General features: G+C 49.3%; 1 protein-coding gene across 1 annotated transcript; it reads left to right on the top strand.

Moving 5' to 3' along the window:
- The first annotated feature begins 5060 nt into the window (after positions 1 to 5060).
- Positions 5061 to 20091, top strand: SDHA (succinate dehydrogenase complex, subunit A, flavoprotein (Fp)). The gene is made up of 13 exons (XM_006876896.1): positions 5061 to 5117; positions 6050 to 6211; positions 6322 to 6465; positions 6721 to 6885; positions 7516 to 7664; positions 8312 to 8436; positions 11329 to 11497; positions 13180 to 13375; positions 14087 to 14258; positions 16817 to 16935; positions 18235 to 18477; positions 18807 to 18920; positions 20005 to 20091. The coding sequence occupies exons 3-13, from the start codon at positions 6349 to 6351 to the stop codon at positions 20089 to 20091; spliced, it is 1656 nt and encodes a 551-aa protein (XP_006876958.1). The 5' UTR covers positions 5061 to 5117; positions 6050 to 6211; positions 6322 to 6348.
- The last annotated feature ends 3259 nt before the right edge of the window (positions 20092 to 23350 follow it).

Raw genomic sequence — 23350 nt, 5'->3', positions numbered from 1 at the left:
TCTTGATGTCATCCCACAACTCTTCTGGTCTTCAGTCTTTAGTGTTTAATGTATCAAATCTGTTCTTCAGATGATCTCTAAATTCAGGTGGGATATGTTCAAGATCATATTTTGGCTCTTGTGGACTTGTTTTCATTTTCTTCAGCTTCAGTTTGAATTTGTATGTGAGTAATTGATGGTCTGTTCCACAGTCTGCCCCAGGCCTTGTTTTTACTGATGATATGGAGCGTTTCCATCATCTCTTTCTGCAGATGTAGTCTGCAGATTTCTATGTATTCCATCTGGTGAGGTTCATGTGTATAGTCGTCTCTTATGCTGTCTAAAGAAGGTATTTGAAATAAACAAATAATTGATTTTGCAGAATTCTATTATGCAATCTCCAGCATCATTTCTGTCACCAGGGCTATATTTTCCAACTACTGATCCTTCGTCTTTGCTCCCAACCTTTACATTCCAATCACCAGTAATGAGCAATACATCTTGATTGCATGTTTGATCAATTTCAGTTTGAAGAAATCTGTAGAATTCTTCTCTTTCATCCTCACTGGCTTAGTGGTTGGTGCATAAATTTGAATAATTGTGGTATTAACTGGTCTTCCCTTTAGGCTCATGGATATTATCCTATCACAGACAGCGTTGTACCTCATGACTGATCTAGATATGTTCTTTTTGATGATGAATGCAACACCATTCCTTTTCAATTTGTCATTCCCAGTATAATAAACCATGTGTTTTCAGATTCAAAATGGCCAATACCAGTCCATTTCAGCTCACTAATGCCTAAGATACCTATCTTTATGTATTCCATTTCCTTTTTGACAATTTCCAGTTTCCCTAGATTCATACTTGTTACATTCCATGTTCCGATTATTAATGGATGTTTTCAGCTGTTTCTCTTTATTTTGAATTGTGTAAATGAAGGTGCCGAGGGCTTTACTCCCACGGGCTTTACTCCCTTGGCGTCAGCCTGGTCAACTCTTCTTTGAGGAGACAGCTCTTCCCCAGTTCTGAGTGCCCTTCAGCCTGAGGGGCTCGTTTTCTGGCACTATATCTGACAGTGTTTCTCTGCTGTTCATAAGGTGTCCAGTGACTAAATATTCGGAAGTAGTTCGTCCTCTTCCTTCCTAGCCTGTCTTTGTCTGGAAGCTCATCTGAAACCTGTCCACCCTGGGTGACCCTGCTGGTATTTAAAATACCGGTGGCATAGCCCTCAGAATCCCAGCAACTCACAAGCCACCACAGTACAACACACTGACTGTGGTGGAAACCCTGTATAGGGTCATTTTTTGTATTAAAACTCTCTTTTTTATCAAAATATCACTTGAAAAAATTGTATTAGGGAGACAAATCTTAGTTCCTTTTAATTCTTTTCTGCAAAGAGATCAAGTTGTCTTCTGATGATAGGTCCTGCACCTTCCTCACAATGTCTGTTGTGTTGGAGCCCAGTGTTGGTCAGTCCATCTCCTTGAGGGTCTTCCTCTGTGTCCCTGACCCTGCACTGTACCAGTGTGATGTCCTTCTCCAGGACTGCTCCCTCTTGATGACATGTCCAAAGTCCATGAGATGAAGGCTCGCCATCCTCCCTTCTAAGGAGCTTCCTGGCTCTACTGCCTCTAAGGTAGATATGTTCTTGGCAGCTCAAGGTACTTTCACTATCCTTCACGAACACCCTCATTCCAAGGCATCACACTTCTGTGGCCTTCCTTATTCCTTACCCTGCTTTCACACAGATATGAGACTGTGGAAAATGCCATGGCTCGGGTCAAGCACTCTTAATCCTCCAGGAGACATGCTTGCTCTTGAACACTTGAAAGAGGTTTCGTGCATAAAGTGGTCTCGTGCATAAAGAGGTTTGTCAGTTGATTTCGTAACTGCTGCTTCCATGAGCATTGATTGTGGATCAAAGTAAAATGAAATCCTTGACAGCTTCGATCTTTTCTGTTTATTGTGATTTTTTTTAGTTCCTTTGTGAGGATTTTTGTTTTATTTACACTGAATTATAATCCATATACTGAAGGCTGTATTTTTTATCTTTGTCAACAAGTGCTTCAAGTCCTATTCATTTTGCAGCAAGTAAGGTTGTGTCGTTTGCATATCACAGGTTGTTAATGAGCCTTCCTCCTACTCTAATGCTGCGCTGCTTCTTCATATAGTCCAGTTTCTAGGATCATGTGTTCAGCGTACAGATTGAATAAGTATGGTGAAAGGAGACAGCCCTGACATATACGTTTCCTGGTTTGAAACCATTCAGTGTCCCCTTGTTCAGTCTGAATGACTGCATCTTGGTCTCTGTACAGGTTCTGCATGAGCACAACGCAGTATTCTGGAATATTCCCATTCTTTGCAGTGGTCTCCATAGTTTGTTGTGATCCACACAATGAAATACCTGTGCATAGTCAATAAAAGGATCATCTTTCTGTTATTCTTTGTTTTTAGCCAAGATCCACCTGATGTCAGCAGTGATATCCCTAGTTCCATATCTTCTTCTAAATCAGCTTGAATTTTATGCAACTCCTGGTTTATGTGCTGCTGCAACCATAATTGAATTGTCTTTAGCAAAATTTTACTTGCTTGTGAAATTAATGATACTGTTAAAATATGTTCACATTCTGTTGGATGACCTTTCTTTGGAATGTGCACAAATATGGATCTCTTCCGGTAGGTCAGGTAACTGTCTTCGAAGGTTTTTAGCATAGACTAGTGAGCACTTCCCAGGAGCCCTGGTAACTTAGTGGACTATGAGCTGGCCTGCTAACCACAAGGTCAGTCGTTGGAATCTGCCAGCTGCTCCACGGCACAAAGATGAGGCTTTCGGCTCCTGTACCAGGGTCACACCGCTGCCGGCCAGTGCTTCCAGCACTGCAGGACTTTGTTGGAAAATTCCAACTGGTGAATTCCTGGAGGCTTGGACTTGCCCCTTCAATACCAGCCGCTTTTGATCACTTGCTGTCTGCTGAAATGGTTGAACATCAATCACTTCTTCTTGGTACAGTGACTCAGTTTCTCCCGTCTTTTGATGCTTCCTACATCATACAGTATTTTGCCCATACCATTGCCAAGTCTTGAGTTTTTTCTTCAGTTCTTTCAGCTTTAGAAATACTGAGTGTGTTCTTTGCCTTTTGTTTTCTTACTTGGGGTTTTGCACATTTCATTATAATACTATGTCTTCTCGAGCTGCCCTTTAAAATTTCTTCCATCTGCTTTACCTACTCTACATTCAAGAGCACGTTTCAGAGGCTTGCTGAATGACCTTTTGCTTTATTCATGGATTATATTCTTGGTGTCATCCACCATTCCTCTGCTCTTCGGTCATTAAAGTTCAGCAAATCAGATCTGTTCTTGAGATGGTCTCTAAGTTCATATACTCAGGGTTATATTTTATTTTGTTGGAGTTTTGTTTTTCCTTCACTTTCTACCTGAATTTGCACATGAACCTTAATAATGGTCTCTTCCACAGAAGGCCCCTGGCCTTGTTTTGACTGATGAGAGTGAATTTCTCCATTGTCTCTTTCCACAGATAGAGTCAGTTTGGTTCCTCTGTGTACCATCAGTGTATTCAAGGTGTATAGACACCATTTATGTTGTTAAAAAGGTATTTGCAATATCACCAGGGCCTGATTTTCCAATTACAGATCCTCTTTGTTTTCCAGCTTTCACATTCTAGTCTCCTGTAATGATCAGTATATCTTGATTGCATGTTTGATCCATTTCAGACTGAAGAAGTTGGTAGAATTTTTCAATTTCATCATCACTCTTTAGTGGCTAATGAACAAATTGGTAAGTGGGTACAGTTCTTCCTTATAGACAGATAGACATTATCCTATCACAGACACCATTGGATTTCAAAATAGATTTTGAAATACTCTTTTTAAAGATGAATGCAAGTAACTATCCCTCTGGAATTTGTCATTCCGGGTATAATAAACTATTGATTGTTCTATTATTAGTGGTTGATATCTGTCCATCTCAGATCACTAATGCCTAGAGTATTGATCTTTATCCATTCCATTTCACTTTTGACAACGCCCAGCATTCCTGGATTCATACTGTTATACGTTCTGATTTTTAGTGCATGTTTGCATTTTAAGTTGTGCCCCATCAACAAATGAAGGCCCAAAAGCTTTCTCCTGTCCACATCATTGAGGTGGACTCTGCTTTGAAGAGGCAGTTCTTCCTCAGTCGTATTTTGACTGCCTTCCAACCTGAGGGGCCTTATTTTCTAGCGCTATATCAGAATTTTTCCCTGCTATTCATAAAGTTTTCAGTGCCACACCATTCTCACCTTAACCGTGCCTCCCTCGGTGCCAGGTGTCCTAGAAAGTAATAGTTCTGGTACAGAGTCTAGGTCTGTCCCCACACTGTGTACTCAGGCTGTGTGCTTCATGCCTTTTTCAAGGGACCACCAAACTGCTGATGTTTGGAGCTATCAAATCCAGAGAAGGGCCTTCTTGTTTGCAAAGCTCTCCCACATATGGGGGTAAAGGAGATGATGTTTTCCTATGTCTGTACAAATATCCTCAACTCCGGAATTCCAGTGGAAATCTGCCTCTTTTGTGTTTGAGTCAGAGGTTCCAGAAGATGTCAGTGTTTGGAGACAAGTTGAATTCAGAACAGATTTCCCTATAGTCCAGTCAGCTGGAGAGGAGGGTGGGGTGAGGAGTTCTGTGTCACAGCCTTCCCCCATGCCCACCCAACTCTCTGTCTCTCTCCTCACTCTCCTTTCCCTCTCTCCCTCATACCCCTTCATCCCTCAGTCCCCTGACTCCCTGTCCTAACCCTTAGGACTTTCTAGGCGACCTCAGTGCCTGAGTCAACACAGTCTACCCAGGGGAATCCTAATAATGAACCCCCCAGTTTGGCTGAAGGATAAGCACAGGAAAGCTAACGGCGTGGTTGGTGGAAACTCTGTAAAAGGGTTGCTCTAAGTCAGACCCCACCTGAGGACACGTAACCATGACATGTTAATCATCCCTGTGAGAGTCACACTGCATGTCCCTTACAGCCTGCTCGTTTGCTCTCTGTCTCAGCAGTGCCCAGCAGCCTCCCTGGCCCGAGCACGTGGCTTTCACTTCACGGTGGACGGCACCAAACGGTCATCTGCTAAAGTTTCAGACTCAGTAAGTCCCTGGTTCTGTGTTTCTTTTTATAAGTATGTGTTTGGGTTGAGAGGAGCCGAGAGTCCCATGCAGGGCTCTCACAGGAAGACATTCTCACCTAGACACAGGCCGATTCCCTCCTGTGTCACGTGTGCTGGTGAGCCCGTAGACGGCAGAGTAGAACTGCTGCTTCGGGTTTCCTTAGCTGAACTCGTTTGGCAGCAGATCATCAGGACATTTCTTGTGCAGAGTGGAAGGAATCTCTGCTGATTGTCATTTAAGCATTGCACCATCAGGGCTGCTTTTTTGTGTAACAGCATTTGTTGATTGTGGTGCCCGTAGGACAGTGGTGTACAAAGTGGTGTTATTGTTCTTACGTATAAGGGGTCAGTTTAAATCAGTACAGCAACAGGAGGTCAGCTGTTAACGGACTCACTGGGGAGGGTGATGGGTTCTCTGTTGAGACAGCTGGGTTTGCTTCTGAAGTGGCCTCCACAATGCCACGGTCCCTGTCAACACCTCAGATGCGATCACAGACTCGAGTGATGATCCTGTTTGAGGTTGGCTGGAGTATACTTACCTAGAGGAAACAAAATATTGTCAGGAGAAACTTGGGGATTGCGTGTGGACATGTAACTCACTCTGCCTTCCGAGCACATGCCATGAGTGGGGTGTGACCAGCAGGAAGAAAGGCTGAGAGCTGCTCCTAGGAGTTGTGTTGTGGCTTCAGCCCCGCCCTCCCCGGAGCAGAGCGGACGAGCCCTGTGACCTGGGTGCTTAAGCTTTCTCGAGAGCCCTGTTCTCTGAGACGGGCCTCGGTCCCCTCCTGCCTTCTGCTCAGCCCCATTCAAGGGGCCATCCTTGGGACATGACTCACGCCCCTAGTCACTCACTCCTGCTTCACTGGAGTCGCTAATGACCGGGATGCTGACAGGTGGGTTTTCCTTGCCTAGATTTCGGCTCAGTATCCAGTCGTGGATCATGAATTTGACGCAGTTGTCGTCGGCGCTGGTGGGGCAGGTCTGCGAGCTGCATTTGGCCTTTCGGAAGCAGGCTTCACTACAGCCTGCATTACAAAGCTCTTCCCCACCAGGTCGCACACAGTCGCAGCCCAGGTAAGAGAAGGAACTGCCCAGGATTGGGCTCTGTGGTGACCTACAACATCGAGCGGTCTTCTCCCTAGGACTCGGGGGACTGATTGGGCTGTGCTCTGTCTGTCCTCCAGGGGGGCATCAATGCTGCTCTGGGCAACATGGAGGAGGACAACTGGAGATGGCATTTCTACGACACTGTGAAGGGATCCGACTGGCTGGGGGACCAGGATGCCATTCACTACATGACAGAGCAGGCCCCCGCTTCAGTGGTCGAGGTGACGTATTGGGACCAGGGTGTTCCAGTGAGGCCAGGGGAGACGGGACCGAGGAGCCAGCTCTGGGCTGTCCCAGTAATTCTGGGACTTAACTGGTGTACCATAGGCAGTTGGTGCCTATTCCAATCATTTGGAAAGAACCGTTTCCCCTTTCCTACCGTGTTGACGTTTGCACCGTGTGGCTTTGTGTGACAGTGTGTCTAAGTCATCCACAAGCACCCGGGCTGCTGTTGGCAGTGGTTCCTCTCTTCACAGCTGGAAAATTACGGCATGCCGTTTAGCAGAACGGAAGATGGGAAGATTTACCAGCGCGCATTTGGTGGACAGAGCCTCAAGTTTGGGAAGGGCGGGCAGGCCCACCGGTGCTGCTGTGTGGCTGACCGGACTGGCCACTCACTACTGCACACCCTGTATGGCCGGGTGAGATGGGAGCACCCCAGGCAGGAGGGTGGGCAGGAGGGTGGCTGAGCAGCACCTGCAAACAGCTGACAACTTGTGGTTTTGGAAAACCACAGGCTAGGTTTGAAACTTATAATTTCTTATCTTGGAAGTGTCCCATCAGAGCAGACTTGCCTTCAGTGAGAGCTGGACTGCAGTCACTGGGTGGTCAGGCGGACTTGGCATGGACGCCCTCAGTGGGCTGACTGGGCAGGCGGCTGCCTGGAGCCGAGTCCTCTGCCGTGCAGACAGCCCGTCTGCTCAGCCTGTGTGCAAGGTTGTCCTCTCTCAGTGGATGTGTCCTCTGCACTGTCCAGCTCACAGCTGCTGGCCAGTGTGGCCACTAGCACCCTTAAGGTGTAGGTGAGGCTGGAGTGTGCTGATACGCCAGCATTCTGGCCAGTGTAAAATGCCTTTTCTGCACAGTTGGTGATGTTTCAATGTTCATGGCTGTGTTCCTAAGCCCTGATGTTTACCCTGGGGTTTGCCTAACCTGCTTGGTACACAAGGACATGCAGTTCTTGACCCGTTCAGCTCAGCATCGCTCAAAATGCTGGGTTAACACTCAGCTTGGGGGGAACTGAAAATGTGGATTTGTGTTTCTTCTCTTAGTCTCTGAGATACGACACCAGCTATTTTGTTGAGTATTTTGCCTTGGACCTTCTGATGGAGAACGGGGAGTGTTGTGGGGTCATTGCACTGTGCATAGAAGACGGCTCCATTCATCGCATACGTGCCAAGAACACTGTCATTGCTACCGGGTAGGGGTCTAATCGCTGCTGTCCCAGGCTTGTCTCAGAGCCGCCTTCTCCCATTCAGAGCACGAGTGTTACTGCATGGTAGATAATGACCTTTCCTGGCTTCAGTTCCTCCACTGGGCAGGGGACCGCAGAGCACCAGTGGACCCTGGGTATTAGTGATGGTCACATGGTCCAGGACTGGAGGTCTGCAGGGTCAGGTGGAGCCGGCCAGGAGAGACACCTGGCACGCTCCTTAGATAGCAGCTGCTCTCATGCACGCTGTGAGTGTCCCTGCTGCTGAAAACAGGTGCATTTCGTCTGCACCTTGTTAGTATTGTTCTAACAGAAATACCACAAGCGGTGCCTCTGACAAACCTTTGTTGTTGAGGGCCATCAAGTTGGTTCCGACTCATATCTACCCTGTGAAGAGTTACTGAAGAGCAGCTGGTGGGTTTGAACCGCTGAACCACTGACCTGAGGGTTCACAGTTCATTGTGTGTCCTACAGTACCACACCAGCAGTCCTCTCAAGTTCAGGAGGTTACAAGTCCCAATTCACTGGTTGGCCCATGGTCATGTGACTTGACATTAATCTTTCCTTGGGTCACTCTGCTGGTTGCCCTCTGCAGTGCCTGCAGCGATGTACTGACGGGCTTGTGTTTCCTCCAGGGGCTACGGGCGCACCTATTTCAGCTGCACATCTGCCCACACCAGCACCGGCGACGGGACGGCCATGGTCACCAGAGCGGGCCTGCCTTGCCAAGACCTGGAGTTTGTCCAGTTTCACCCCACGGGTAGGGTAGAGGCCTTCCAGCACCCTTTCTTTGTCTTGGGTGCACATATAAATGTCGTTTCCTCGGTCCTTCTGCCCCGACCTTGAGGTGTGGCCCTCCTCACACTGCTCCGGGCCGGATTCCGGCTCTGCCGGGTGTACAAGCTGAGGACGGCACAGACCAGTGTGTGGGGGATGTGCTTGTAGCGTTGGCTGCATCGAGGACTCCAGGTGGGAGGTTCATGTCATTCATACAGGCGCTGGGAGCTGGGAGTGTGGTCCAGAGGCAGGAAAAGCGGCCTAGAGACCGAGCCCAGCTCGCTTTCACTCACCCCAGGCACCCTAAACGGCAGCCTTTGCCCTTGTCAAGTTTCTCTTGTCTCTGACCCACACTGAGACCTGTGCGGTGACATACAGGGAGGGCCCTGGTGCTCAGAAGCCAGGCCTCCTCTGGGCATCAGTCCGTCTTCCTGTGTCCCCGGTGTAAAGACTGTTTGTCCTGAGATGCTGCTGAGTCCCTCGCTGGGACTTATCCAGAGCTGCTCTGCTTATGTTGCCTTTCAGTGTGTGAGAAATAAGCCACTGGGAATGGGCCAAGGACGTTAGGGGCACTGAGAGGCAGGAGAAATGCCAGAGTTGCCAACCCTGTATGGACTGAGGCAGGTGGGCTTTCAGGATACACTTCATTTTTTTCCGTCTTGTTTATTAAAATTCAAGAGCCTGGGCTCCTTGTTTCTCGTTATTCCCACAGCAAATGGTGATTACGGGCGCAGACTCTCCACATTGTCCAGGTCTTCATGGTTACGGGCTCGGACTCACCAAATTGATCGGGCCGGGGTATGGGCTCTGCTCCACCCTGCTCAGTATCTGGGCCAGCATACTTAGCTCTCATTGGCCCATCTATGAACATGGAGGTCATTTGAAAGGAGCTGAGCTGCAGTCATAACGTTAAAGGAGTTAAAATCTGTAAATTACTAGAATTGTGCCCGTGTGATGCAAGTGTTAACTGTCAGGAAGCAGCCGCATGATGCTTTAAATTTTTAACTGTTTATTGTGAATTGAGTGAAAGTTTACAGACAAGGTCATTTGTTATTGTTAAGTGCTGTCGAGTCGGTTCCAACTCATAGTGACCCTGTCGAGGACAGGATTTCCGGGGAGCAGATGGTGGATTTCAACTGCTGACCCTGTTCAAACTGACCATGCAGTCCTGCACTTATTCTACAACACCCCACCAGGACAATCTCTCTCTACATATATACACATACATGTATACATATACACATTCTACTCTTCCTCTCATACCCAATCAGCACGTGTCTCGGTCCATGTATCTACCCGCAAAACACTGTTGTTCCAAGGTTGTATTATGTCACTGTTTACCTCTAGCCCCTCAGCCCTGTATACCTCCCTGTACCTTCACCTGTCTTCATCATTCCTCTGCCAGCCCTCCCCTCTCCTGCACACTGCTCTTCCCCCCTGCATGCTCCCCTCCCCTCTCCTGCACGCTGCTCTCCCCCCCTGCATGCTCCCCTCCCCCCTGCACACTGCCCTCCCCCCTGCACACTGCCCTCCCTGCCACCCGAGTTAACATGTGTCTACCCTCTAGCCAGTGAACTACTCTGCCTTCCCTCTCACCCCTGTCAACAATCAAAGAATGTGCCTTTTGCCTTTTTCAAACTCAGTATATTGATGGGCTATATCAGTCTAACCCTAAACATCCCACTTTGCCTCCCTTATCCTTTCTGCGTTGGTCTCGCTCCCTGTGTCTGTTCATATCCACTGTTGTTCCGAGGTTGTGTCTAGATCGCTGTTCACATCACCCTCACCTTGAGCTCAGCTTTACCTCCCTGTGTCTGTGACTTCTCTTCTGTCACCCTCCCTCTTTCTCTCTTGCCCTCCCCATCACCTGAGCTAGCATGTGTCCTCCCTCTAACCTCCGAGTTACTCTTCTCTCTCCCCACCCCTGATAGCCGTCAACAAATGTTTTAATCTGCAAACCTTTTCTTAAGTGTTTATGATAATGGTCTCCTATGCTATTTGTCCTTTGTGATTGACTAATTTCACTCAACATACTGTCGTCCAGGATCAAGTTATGAGTGTTATGCAGATTCGTCGTTAGTGTCCAGCATTGTTTAGTATTCCCTTGTGTGTCGGTACCACTGTTTGTGTATCCATTCTTCCATTGCTGGGCACTCCAGCTGTCTCCATTATTTTACTGTTGTGATTAGTGGTGCACTGAACATGGCTGTGCAGGTACCTACTCATGTCCTGGCGTGTATTCTTGTGGAGATATGTACCAAGTACAGGGATGGCTGGGTCATAAGGTACCTCTGTTTCTTTCTGAGGAATTGCTGCGTGGTACTTTAGATGTGAGTTTTCCAAGCAGTCCCTTCATATCTAAAGTCATCACCAGTCTCACGGTCCAAAAATTAAAATTTGAAACTTTTGACATAGACTTGGCCCTACAAAGTCAGAATTAGACATTTTAGCTAAGTATGTGGCAGATCTCTGTTCATCATTAGTGGCAACAGCACACACCCATACACCGCTTCTCAGCCCCACTCTTCACGGCATCTTTCTTGGTAGGTGTTTTTTGTGATGGAGACTTTCTGCTGGGCCTTCCTGGCTTTCCTGTTCCGGTGTGTGTACACAGAAAACCTCCACTGCTGTCGGTGCCAACTCCCAGTGACCCTGTAGTACAGAGCAAAACTGAGCCTCACCTTGCTCCTGTAGAACAGCCGGGGTTTGAACCATCAACCTTCTGTTAGCAGCCCAACACTTACCCCACTGCACTCCCAGGGCTCCTGTTTGCAGTGCCGTGCCCTCTCTATACTCTTTCCTCTGTCCCCAACAAAGTCATGTGGACAGTGTAGTGCATTTGTTAGGTTTAAATGTGTAATCGGGTATTTTGCAGGCATCTACGGTGCTGGCTGCCTCATCACAGAAGGCTGCCGTGGAGAGGGAGGGATCTTGATTAACAGTCAGGGCGAGCGCTTCATGGAAAGATACGCCCCTGTCGCTAAGGACCTGGCCTCCAGAGATGTCGTGTCTCGCTCCATGACACTGGAAATCCGGGAAGGCAGGTTTGTGTGATTGTTTTGCCCACTCAGACAGTTAACATAGCTGCCCAGGTGTGTATGTGTAGATGCATGCATGGTTACTCCAAGGAGGCCCGCGGACAGGTGCCTGAGTATGAAGATTCTCAGAATACTAACTAAAGTGATGCAAATTGTTCTCCAGCCTGTGGCACGTGAAGAGTATATGGCTCATGTGAAGCTGGTGCTGGGGAGAGGAGGGCCAGCTCCACACCCCCACGACCTGGCTAACTAGCCCACGAGCCCACCTGTTGTATATGGCTAATACCCTCAGGTGTTTGGATGGGCTTTGCGAGGAGAGTTGGGTATTTGTCCTTCAGAATCAGCTTTCAGCTGTTGGGTGCTCAGCACTGCCCCTTGCATGTAGTAACTCTTGCCGGGTATCTGTGGGATGGCGCTTCCTTTTGAAATGTGCTGCTGGTGGTGTGCTGCGGAGTCGCTTCTGAACTCACTCATAGCGACCCTGCTGAGGGTTTCCGGGACTATAAATCTTTACTGGAGCAGAAAGCGGAGATACAGCAAATGATTCCTCAGTGTTCTTGGTATGCTTTCTGGTGCATTTATCAAGGAAAATGTAACAAACTGTGTTTCCCTCAAAGCTCATGTGAAAGTCCCAGTGAGGGCAGCAAGGGTTTTGTCTGCTGCTTCATCACGCTCTACCTGGTACTTAGAACAGTTCCTGGAATATAGTCATTGTTGTTTGTTGTTGAATCGGTTCTGACTCACAGCAACTCTGTATAGGGTTTCCAAGAGCAGCAGGTGGGTTTGAACTGCTGACCTTGCCATTACCAGTCCAGGGTTTATCCTACAGCGCCACACCAGGACTTAAGACAATTGTGCTGCAAGTGCCATTGAGTCACTTCCGACTCATAGTGGCCCTGTATTATAGGGTTCCCAAGGCTGTAAATTGTTGAGGGAGCAGAAAGCTCAGGCTGCCAACCTTGTGGTTTCCAGTCCAGTGCTTATCCCATAGAGCCAGCACGCCCCTTGGGCTCATACAGTAGTAGATACTTAGAAAGTGTTTGCTGGTTGAATGGTCCTTTCTAGATTTTAGATGAGAATGGAATGTCGTTTTCTCTTCTAGAATGTAGCGTTGTCACTCTTGTATTCATCTGGTTTTGTCGTCATTATGTGCCACCAAGTTGGTTCCAACTCAGAGCAACCCCATATAGGGTTTCCAGAAGCGGTTAGCAATCCTGTGCTTACCCTACAGTCCCACACTGACGGGCCCCTATTTCGTAGGCAGCAGATATCCTGGGTACCACGTGCACGGGAAACTCTCAGTGTGGTGCGTGTCCAGGTCAGCAGATTCTTGTTTTATAAAGACTTTGTTTAAGAAGGCCACACTGTGTAACCCTTCATAAAGGACTGGCTACTGTCCTGTATAGGAGAGCTCATTGACACAACTGAGAATGCAGTATCTCTGAAACGTTACAAGGCAGTAGTTGACGAGGCTTCGTTGTAGGTTAGTGTTCTCATTGGTTTTGCTCTTTATAGCAGCTAACATTCGGAGAAACAGCTCCCTGAGATGATGAGTCCTGTTTGGCTGATAAATGAGGAGAAATCATGTGGTTGGGTGATTTGGTGTCTCATGTGCTATAATGAACTGTAACTCTTAGTGTGTTATGTATGCCTGATCGGGCATGTCTGCCGTGTCCTGTCTCCCCCAGGGGCTGTGGCCCTGAGAAGGACCACGTCTACCTGCAGCTGCACCACCTGCCCCCTGAGCAGCTGGCCACACGCCTGCCGGGCATCTCCGAGACAGCCATGATCTTCGCGGGCGTGGATGTCAACAAGGAGCCCATTCCTGTGCTTCCCACGGTGCACTACAACATGGGCGGTATCCCCACCAACTTCCGGGGCCAGGTGACGGCAGGGGGGAAGGGGTCTCAGTGCTGCCTGCTCATCAGAGCAGAGACAGGCGGAGGAGAGGCCAGGCTGTGCCCGTCTGTCCGTCTGCTCTCTAATTTGTCGTCAGGATTTGTGAATTCCCCCTAGAATGTAGCCCTAGGTGTGCTTTTGTTGGCAGCTTGTGTTTACTCTCCTGTAACCATGTCTTGACGTACGTGACGGTGTGGTTTTGGTAGTGGTTCGGACTCATAGTGACCCTGAACAGGGTTTCCGAGGCTGTAAATCTTTTCGAGAGCAGAAAGCCTCATCTTTCTCCCGCGGAATGGATGGAAATTTCTAACTGCCAACCTTGAGGTTTGCAACCTGATTCGTAACCACTACGCTACCACAGCTCCTTATGTGACCGTGTAGAAGGGCCTTTAAAAGTCGGGTCTCCGTGTGGCTGACACCCACTTTATTTCGTGTTATCGCAGCCACTGACGAGTGAAAGCCAGGGGTCTGAAGTAGCTCAGTCTCCCGACTCATCTTCCTGTGCTATATTCTGTGGGACCTCGGGTCACAGCCTGGGAAGGGGGGTCCAGATCCAGGCTGGAGGGTCCTCTTCAGGCAGAGGGAGCAGCAGTCCTGGGAGGACTGGCCATGGCATGTCCATGCGCCCACACGCCCTGAAGACAACTTGGGAACGGACACTGCAGACAGCATCTCACCCTGACTGTCCTTGTGCAGGTTCTGAAGCACGTGAATGGGCAGGACCAGGTCGTGCCCGGCCTGTACGCCTGTGGGGAGGCAGCCTGCGCCTCGGTGCATGGTGCCAACCGCCTCGGGGCAAACTCTCTCCTGGACCTGGTTGTCTTCGGCCGTGCGTGCGCCCTGAGTATCGCAGAGTTCTGCAAACCCGGTAGGTGCCATCCTCAGGAGAGCTGCGTGACCGTCATCAGCTGTAGGTGGGCTTCTGGGCTGTTCCAGAAGTGAGGGGGCAGAGGGATCACTCCACAGTTGTAGCGTTCAAACTAGACTGGTGGGGGGCTGGATCAGACTTAGAAAAGTCTGCATTGGAGGTCAGGAGTTTTCTCTATGTGCATTGTTTTACCTCAGAAAGTCGCTACTGAGAAAGGGTGATTTTGAGATGAAGCGTGCTTTCGTGTCATCGTGCGTCTGCTGGGTGGTACATATGGTTTAAGTGCTCAGCTGCTGACTGAACCGAACCCAGAGGCTCTGCAGAGTCTAGGCCTGACCGTCTGTTTCTGAAATCATGTGGTGCACAGTTGTTCTGGGACCCACCAGGGGTTGCCATGAATCGGCATCAGCTCAATGACAACTGGGTTTCCTTATTATTATCATTACATAGGATCGGTCCTTTAAGCTGTAAAGTGATCCCAGGAGCCCTGGTGTTGCAGGGGTTATGTGGGCAGTTCTGCAGAAGAAAGCTGCTCCAGTCTCCTTCGTTAAAGACTGAAGCCGTGGACACCCCACGGGGCAGCTGTCCTCTGAATAGGAGTCACCGTCACCAGCTGTGGAGTTAGTTTGATGTTGGTGTTGGGACCGACTGAGACGGACCCCAGCATGGCCGGTGAAGGCAAACAGGACCTGAATTGTTAAGTTAGGGTGAGGCTGAGGCCTGGCATGGAAGAGTCGGGAGCAGAGAGTGAGCCCAGAGTGGGAGGCTGGACAGCTACACAGTCAGAGTCGGGGGTCACTGCTGTTCAGGAACATTTTCCCTCCCTGTAAACGTTTCAGGGAGCCTGGTGGCATTGTGGGTTGCACACATTGGGCTGCTAACTGCCAGGTCAGCAGCTGCTCTAAGGAGGACAGGTGAGACAGTCTGCTCCCATTACAGTGTACACTGGGGGAGCAAGTCTCCTCTGTAAGGGCTTAGGGCTTGCTACAAGTCAGCATCCACACGAGCAGTGGGTTTCATGGGACACTGTTCACCCAACTCCTGCCTGAGCGAACCCTCCTCACCCTCACCTCCCCTGCGGCTCCTGTAGCTTCTTTATCATCAGCACAGCCTCCAGCCTTCCCTTGCCCTCATTCCCGTTAGGTAGATCTGAACCAGCTGCACCCATTCTGACTCACCTACAAGGAGACTTGGGTGGACGGCGTTTGTGCCCAGTGAGGGCTGTCGGCTATTGCAGTTGGTGACTGTGTAACTTGTTGGTAAATACGGAAGGCTGGCTCTGTCTACAAGGGGAACGGGACTGTTTACTAAGGGAAGGAGGTGCCTTCATGCAGACACAGGGCTAGGTCCTGGCTTTCCTTCCAACAACAGCGTGGACTTGTGTGTATGAGTGGAGACTTGGGTAAGGCGCAGGAGAAAACTGTATTGTCCAGTTAACGTTCTGACTTCTGAAGTGTCTTTGTTCGGGACCAGATGGGTGGGGAGTCGCTGTCCCACTGTAGTCCTCACATTCTCCCCTGAACTCCCTGGGGTCACTGTAGCATCAGAACCTAATAACTTCGGGGTTGAGAAAGACCAGGAGCAACTCAAAGCTGCTCATGACACCTCCCCACTGGGTTTGAACTCACAGACCCTGCGTACAGCTAGGCGGTTTATTAAGGAAGTAGCAGGGGGATACCAGTGTGAGGAAGGCTCCCCGAAGACAAGCGCACACCCCTCTGTCCAGTGCAGGACAGCTCTCAGTCATGGCCATGCAAGCAGCGGCGGTGGCAGCTCTTAGCTGCATTCCTAGCAGGTTTAATGTCCTTAACCCGTGGCTCCTCTGCAGAGACCTCCCAGGTCTCAAGTGTCTTCCTGTGACAGCCTGGACCCACGTCCTCCCCTCCTGCCTCTCTCCCTCCTCTCTACTAACCGTGGTGGGCTGGAGTGCATATGGTAGCAGGGTTGGTCAGTTTCAAGGTCTGCTGACCCTTCCCACAGGGTGCAGCCTAGAGCCAGGTGACCAGTGACAGCTTACCCAGGAAATGTTTATGCACCTGGAGGAAAATACACCCTCTGGGATAGAAAACAAGGGCACAGGGAACTCCACAGGAAAATCAAGCTGTTGACCAAAAACAACCAAGGTAGAAAGCATCATTTCACTACAACTTGGAGCCCCAGTCTGTTTGGATGAGCCCTAAATGGGTAGACGTGATGACGTAGAAGCTTGCAGTCATTGGTGTTGGCCGCTACGCACCCCGGAGCGGGATGATGAGTAGTGCCCTGTGTCCTGACACCAGGCATGTGTGTGTCCCATGTGACCCTACGACTGACGTACAACCTGGAAGATGTCGTCAGTGTAGCGTCACTCTGTCGCCTCAGTGTACTGTTTCAGTGCCAGAGGTCATCGTCACTGTTCGGCTCCACGTAGGTGGTTGGCTCCTTGCTAGTGGGCTGTTTACTGCTGCCTTTCCACACTTGCTTCTTGGTGTGTGGGACACATTTGTCATCCTGGATCCATGGTTTCTCTAAAGGCTGGTTTTACAAACGTTAAAGCCTGGCTGTTTTTCTATTTTTAGGAGATAAAATTCCCCCGATTAAAGCGAATGCTGGGGAAGCATCTGTCATGAATCTGGACAAGCTGAGATTTGCAAATGGAAACATAAGGACTTCAGAGCTTCGGCTCAACATGCAGAAGGTAAAGAACCAGTTTTCAGCCAGGACAGCGGTGTCTCCTCCTGCCCTGGGGCTGGAGGAGACTGGTCTTAAACAGGCTCATGTGCTTGTCTCAGCCCCACAAAATGCTATGGTGACAACCAGTGTCCTGTTGTTTCTGGTGCTAAATTGTAACTGTGACCTGCTTCTCAAAGCCAGGTGGTCATTCAGCTCGTACACGCTATGGGTTCCCTTGATTTCCTTCATCACCATACAGTAATTCTGAAGCAGACTTTCTGCTTTTGTGCCCAAAACATGCAGTATCTCCCAGAAAGAACAGATGTTGAATTCCAGTTGCATGAGAAAAATAAAATTGGGTTGCTGCCTCATTTATGGATTCCTAGTGTGGTGCTATAGGGTCAGCACTGACCTACTAACTACAAGGTCAGTGGTTCAAATCCACCAGCGGCTCTTCAGAAACCCTATACAGGGTTGGTATAAAGTCAGAACCGACTTGATGGCACTTAACAACCACCACCTATTTATGCCAAATTAAATCTCACAAGGATGAGACTAACATTTTCAGTTGTGCTAGCAAAAGTCAACGAGAGGGACTGGCCAAGTGGCAGCATGGATGGACTCAGTGTGGCAACAGTAGTGAGGTTGGCCCAGGATCAGGCAGTGTTTCCTTCTGTTATGCATAAGGTCGCTATGGGTCGGTACCGACTCGATGGCACCTAACAACAACAAAGCAAAAGTCCAAAGATTAAAGGTAAAAGATACTTGACAACAGGAAGACAGACGAATTTCCTTTCCGTCCCGAGAGCTGTTAGAAAGAACCTAAACACTAGTAACTCATGAGAAAGTGGGCAAAGACAGGCAGCAGCTATCCAGCCCTGTCCTCCTCCTCCTCAGAGACTGCCACCAGCCACCACGCGCAGGGTGAGGCTACTGACCACCACACCACGGAGCTTGCCACTAGCTGATGACCTGAGTGTGGCCCCTGGACAGCCTTCTGACCGGGGCCAAGTTCAGTGCTGGGCCCTTGCTGCTCCCCTCAGCCCACTCCTCTGCTCAGAAGGAGATGGCTTCCGTTGCCTGCCCTGACTGTGTCCCACAATGCACCTGCTGTAGATGGGAAAGTTCCACAGCCCGTGATGTGGTTCCTTCATTACATGCAAACGTGTTCTCAGAGCTTTCATCCAAACTCAGCTCTGAAGTCAGAGTCTGGAGCAGTTGTCTGTGTTCCTCGTTTGTCCATGTGACAAACAGCATCCAGCCGCAGCAGGGAGAGGAGGGCACCCTGGGCTTCCCCGTGACTGACTGACAGGCTCTGTTGCAGTCGATGCAGAGCCACGCGGCGGTCTTCCGCCTGGGCAACGTGCTGCAGGAGGGCTGCGAGAAGATCAGCCGGCTCTACGGGGACCTGCAGCACCTCCGGACCTTTGACAGAGGGATGGTGTGGAACACCGACCTGGTGGAGACCCTGGAGCTACAGAACCTGATGCTGTGTGCACTGCAGACCATTTACGGGGCTGAGGCGCGGAAGGAGTCTCGTGGGGCCCATGCCAGGGAGGACTACAAGGTGCGCTCCATCAGGGCCCCCACCCCCACCCCAGGTCCCCTCCCTCCTCCTGCTGTCACGAGCCTCTGGGCCTAGACCACGAGGGAAGGTGAGCGAGGGCGTAGTGAGGTCAGCGGTTCAGCTGTGGATGTCTGCAGGTCACCTGCGTGCATAGTGTTGAGGTGAACAGATGCGGATTACGAGTAGTCAGTTGTGGTGACAGAGACCTCCTCAGGTCTCCCGGAGACCCTCCCGTCCCAGGCATCCTGTCTCCATGCCCTCATGCTTCCTGTCGCTCTGTTCGGGAATGGGGGCCCTTTCTGAGATGCACATTCTGTCTCTGGATGCAGGTGCGGGTTGATGAGTACGATTACTCTAAGCCCATTCAGGGGCAGCAGAAGAAACCGTTTACAGAGCATTGGAGAAAACACACTCTCTCCTACGTCGATGTCAAGACCGGGAAGGTAAGAGCGGGCTTTGTACTGTGTCCATGCGGCCTGGTCCATAGGACAGAGACCAGGATGAAGCTGGACCCAGCGAGAGCCGAGTCCTGGGAGGGACGCAGTGGGCAGAGCAGAGGAAGCAGAAAGAGGCCCTGGCCCCCACTCCCGACTTGGGCACGGTGCCAGCACAGAGGGGAGCCCGCGATGAGATGATGGGGGCATGAGGGAGAGAGAAACCAGCCTCGGCTGCACTGTGCCTTACCCATCTGGTGTTGGAACTAGGCAAGATGGAGAGTTTTACCGGGAAGCTTTCTGTAGCCGGTAAAGGGGTAGACTTGTCATCATGCCTCTGGGTCGTCCCTGGTGTGTTGTGTGTGCTTAGTTCAGTTGGGAGCCTTCCTCACTCATGCAGGCCGTTTTCTGATGGTATAAGTCAGATTTCCCTCATAGCACAAGCCTATGTAGTCAGAGTTGAGGTTTTCTGTTACAGTTATTATGAAAGGACATGTTCATTTTTGTGACTATAGAAAGTACAGAAAGAAGAGAAAAAATAAACCTCTATAGCCCATCAGACAATGATAAGCCATTATTATCACTATTGTGAAAGTTTTTTCAGGTATCGTATGTATGCGAGGAGCTTCAAAACATTCATGGAAAAATGGAATTAACAGATAATAGAATTTTTTTCCGTGAACTTTTTGAAGCCCCCTCCTGTGTGAATAGTTTTCCTTAGGTGAGTATATGTGTATGTATGTAAATAGCTATTTACCAGTATGAAAAAGGGGTCATACATTTGAACTATGAGTGCATGTAAGTTTTCCCTTAGATTTCCTGACAGGAGTGTTTTTGTAAAGCACTGAGCTGTATCCCGGCTGCTTAGATGGCTGTGTGCCGTTACGGGCTCACAGTGAAGGACAGCCGGGCTCTGATGTACACGTAGGTCACTTCAGTTTTCTGCTGGTAACACTCCAGTGGATCCCTTTCTTGCTGAGTTCCTGATTGGATGTCTGTAAGCATATGTTTGTAGTTTATTTTTCAGAAGTAGTACAGGACATGGCTGTTTGCACGTTTCTGCTCTAACGTCTGACTGGCTTTTCTTTTCAAGGTCACTCTGGAATACAGACCCGTGATTGACAAAACTTTAAATGAAACTGATTGTGCCACAGTCCCCCCTGCTATTCGCTCCTACTGATGAGGCCTCAGCTTCCGACAGTCGCTCTTGTAATTATGTATAATATCTCAATCTCATGGCACGTGTGCACAGAACTGTCTCCTTAGGGTTCTGTGTGCTGGTCAGTGAGGACTCACACTCACAGAGTCTACCCAGTGGCCAGCAGCTTGCCAGGAAGAATTCAGCTTGCCTTTGTTCCTTGCTTCATTCTCATGAAATGATAAAAGTGGGCACAATTCTTCAATAAAACATAAATGAATGGACTTTCTTTTATTTCCGTGTGAAATCTTGAGCGTAGACATTTTCTTTTTTTTTCCTTGTACCTTTTTGCAGTTACAAACAGAATCATTTTGTCCTGTGTTTTTAAGTCAAATAATTTGGGTGTTCCTAACAGCAAACTGGAATTCCCTCTGTTTTTAGAGAGACTCCAAAATACGTCATGAGCCATCCCTGCCACAGCCCTCTCTGCTTGTCTTCTGAGGAATCATTGCAGCGACCACACAGCCCTCAGACATCAGGCTCCCATGTGTGCGTTAGGAAGGAGGTGTTGGTTGTGTTGTGTGCATTGCATCATTACCTCCTCAGAGTGACCCTGTGCACAACACAACAACACAACCCCACACCGCCCGGTCCTGCACCAGCCTCATCACTGTTGCTGCCACTATGCCAATCCATCTCATTGAGGGTCTTCCTCTTGTTCTCTGACCCTCCACTTTATCAAGCATGAGGGCCTTCTCCAGGGACTGGTCCCTCCTGACAATATGTCTGAAGTACACGAGACGTATTATGGAACAAAAGCTATTCAGGGCAGTTGTTCCCGTCAGTCCTACGTCTCCTCAGCCGTGCCCACAGGCGGGCCTCTCTCTCTCCCCAGGCAGTATTACAGAGCTCTCTCAGGGTTACTGATAAAAAGTCTCAACCTGAAGGAACTCTCATCTGATTCCATGGATCAGAAAACAGAACTTTCCCATTAAGTGGTGGTGGTGGGGATGTGCTGTGGAGTAGGTTCCGACTCATAGTGACCCTGTTTAGGGTTTCTGAGGCTGTAAAGCTGCAGGAGCAGGAAGCCTCATGTTTCTCCCATGGAGCAGCTGGGAGATTTGAACTGGTTAGCAGCCTGCTTCGTAATCCATTACACTAGACGTTAAATAATTCACTACCCTGCAGTAAGCAAATGATTTATTAGGTGGACGTGAACTCTAAACTAGTCACAGACTGATGTGTAGCAGAAGTAAATGGAGGTCACGTTTGACGCTTTTCTTTTTATAGGTGGTTTTTCTTTAAACAATGGTTTTTCCCACAGTTTTTCTCTGCAAAGACTATAAACGTATTCCTTAAGGTATATTTTTTGTAAGAAAAGTGTTTCTTAAGGCAGTGTTGGTCAACTTCACAGACAAACAACTCAGTTGCTCAGCACCAGGTTATCGGAAGCAGCCATGTCTCTGCCCCACAGAGCTCTCGTTCTGGAGACCTGGTCTGTTTCCCCCCATATCGAAGCCCCAGTAATAATGGATGTCTTCATGCCAGGCCTAGGGTCTGGAGAATGGTGACAGGGAATGAAATGTAAATACTAAAGTCGGCACTTCACAGCAACGTCCACAGTTTGGATGTGATACAGTAGGGAGGCATCCTAAAAGAACAGGGTTGTTAGAAATCCTCCTGACTACTAAAAATAACTTCGAGCGTCGAGGCTGTTGCATACTGCAGTCAGCATTACCTTTATTACCAGGTCTGAGGGGGTGTGAGGACTCTGGTGGTCTTTGTTGATCAGTAAGTGGCTGGGGGAAAAAGGACTGGCATGCTCACACCATAGAGTACGTACGTACTCCTCAGCAGGAAACTGGATAAACATGGGCACTCGCGAAACCATGTTGAATAAGAAAAAAACCAAGAAAATGGACATCCCGTACCTTCTTTACCTACTCCAAGGGCTGCCGCTCCACAGAAGCAATGAGAATTCAAGCTGAAAGCGACTGAAAACGGTACAGCATCAGACCATATCTACCTTCAGAAGAGGGAGAGAGTCAGCATCACCTTTGTTGATTCAGTGAATAAGGAAGACAAGAATTGATGCTGCATTTGAGTTACGGTGTTGGAGCAGAATTTCAGAATTACAGTGGACCGCCAGAGGAACCAACAGATCTGTGTTGGAAGAAGTACAGCCAGAGTGCTCCTTAGAGGCCAGGGTGGCCGGACCTTGTCTGTCATACTTTACACATATCAGGAGGGATAAGTTCCTGGAGAAGGACATCATGTCCAGTGGAGCCTCAAATCACCTAAGTCAGTGAACAAGACGAAGACCCCTTCCCCTCCAGTGACAGGGCTTGGCATGGTGGCAGCAACACAGTTGTGAGGGTGTTGCAGGACACAGGGCAGTGTTTGGTTCTGTTGTTCATAAAGTCACTACGAGTCGGAAGTGACTCAGTGACACCTAACAATTCCCGACCTCCACCAGCATCTCGTCACACTGACATAAGTGCTGCTGTGATGTTGGAAGGTAAGCATTGGTGTTTTCAATATCAGTGGGGTCACCGTGTTGGATGCGTTTCAGCAGAGCTGACAGACTAGGAAGACGAGGTAGATTACATGTGAATGTCGAGCTGCTGAAGACTGAACAGCAACAGAGCATTGTGCGAAAGAAGCCCCTCAGGTGGGAAGGCAAAAACAGAACTGGGGAGGAACTACCTGCTCAGAGTTCCCCTTAATCGTGCAAATGTAGCAAAACTTTCAGGACCTTCACTTACTGATGGGACACAACTCAAAATGAAGAGCAACAGCTGCAAACACCCATCAATAATTGGGACCCAGGATGTGACCTCACTTCCTTGGCCATCGAGCCCAACAGAACTTAGAATCCCTGTAGCCAGGTCCCTACACTCTAAAGCGGAGACACTCAAAACACCAGTGTGTTTTCTTGTCTCCAGAAACCCAGGGCTTTGACCTTTTCAAAAAGGTTCAGAAAATAGACTAGCCCTCACCCCAGAAGGCTCTGGCTACCCTTTGCCAAAAATAAACGAAAGGCAACAGGGTGGTCCCTGGTAAGCTGATTTAGCACAGGTCAACAGGGTTAGCCCACCTGAGCAGCCCCACCCTCCCAGGTCAAATGGGGCCCCGGTCCTTTTCATAGCGACCCAGTCTCGGAAAGGAGGGCAGACCTGGTGAGGCTGAAAGATGCTGGCAGCCAACAGGATTCCCGGAGGTGGTTTGAAGTGGAGGGATGGTGATTGTGGCGTTGCTTCCCAGCTAGCACTGAGGGCTCTCCCAGGCGCCTTCCCCACAA

The sequence above is a fragment of the Chrysochloris asiatica genome, unplaced genomic scaffold (genome assembly GCF_000296735.1).
Source record: "Chrysochloris asiatica unplaced genomic scaffold, ChrAsi1.0 scaffold00424, whole genome shotgun sequence".
Taxonomy (NCBI): domain Eukaryota; kingdom Metazoa; phylum Chordata; class Mammalia; order Afrosoricida; family Chrysochloridae; genus Chrysochloris; species Chrysochloris asiatica.
The sequence above is the reverse complement of the archived record's forward strand: the minus strand, read 5'-3'. Positions and strand labels throughout refer to the sequence as shown.

Excerpts from the sequence above, each read along its gene's own strand:
- SDHA (XM_006876896.1), top strand. The coding sequence starts at position 6,349 with ATGGAGGAGGACAACTGGAGATGGCATTTCTACGACACTGTGAAGGGA. Across the intron at positions 6,886-7,515 it reads TGCACACCCTGTATGGCCGG|TCTCTGAGATACGACACCAG; the intron begins GTGAGATGGGAG and ends TTCTTCTCTTAG. Across the intron at positions 7,665-8,311 it reads AACACTGTCATTGCTACCGG|GGGCTACGGGCGCACCTATT; the intron begins GTAGGGGTCTAA and ends TGTTTCCTCCAG.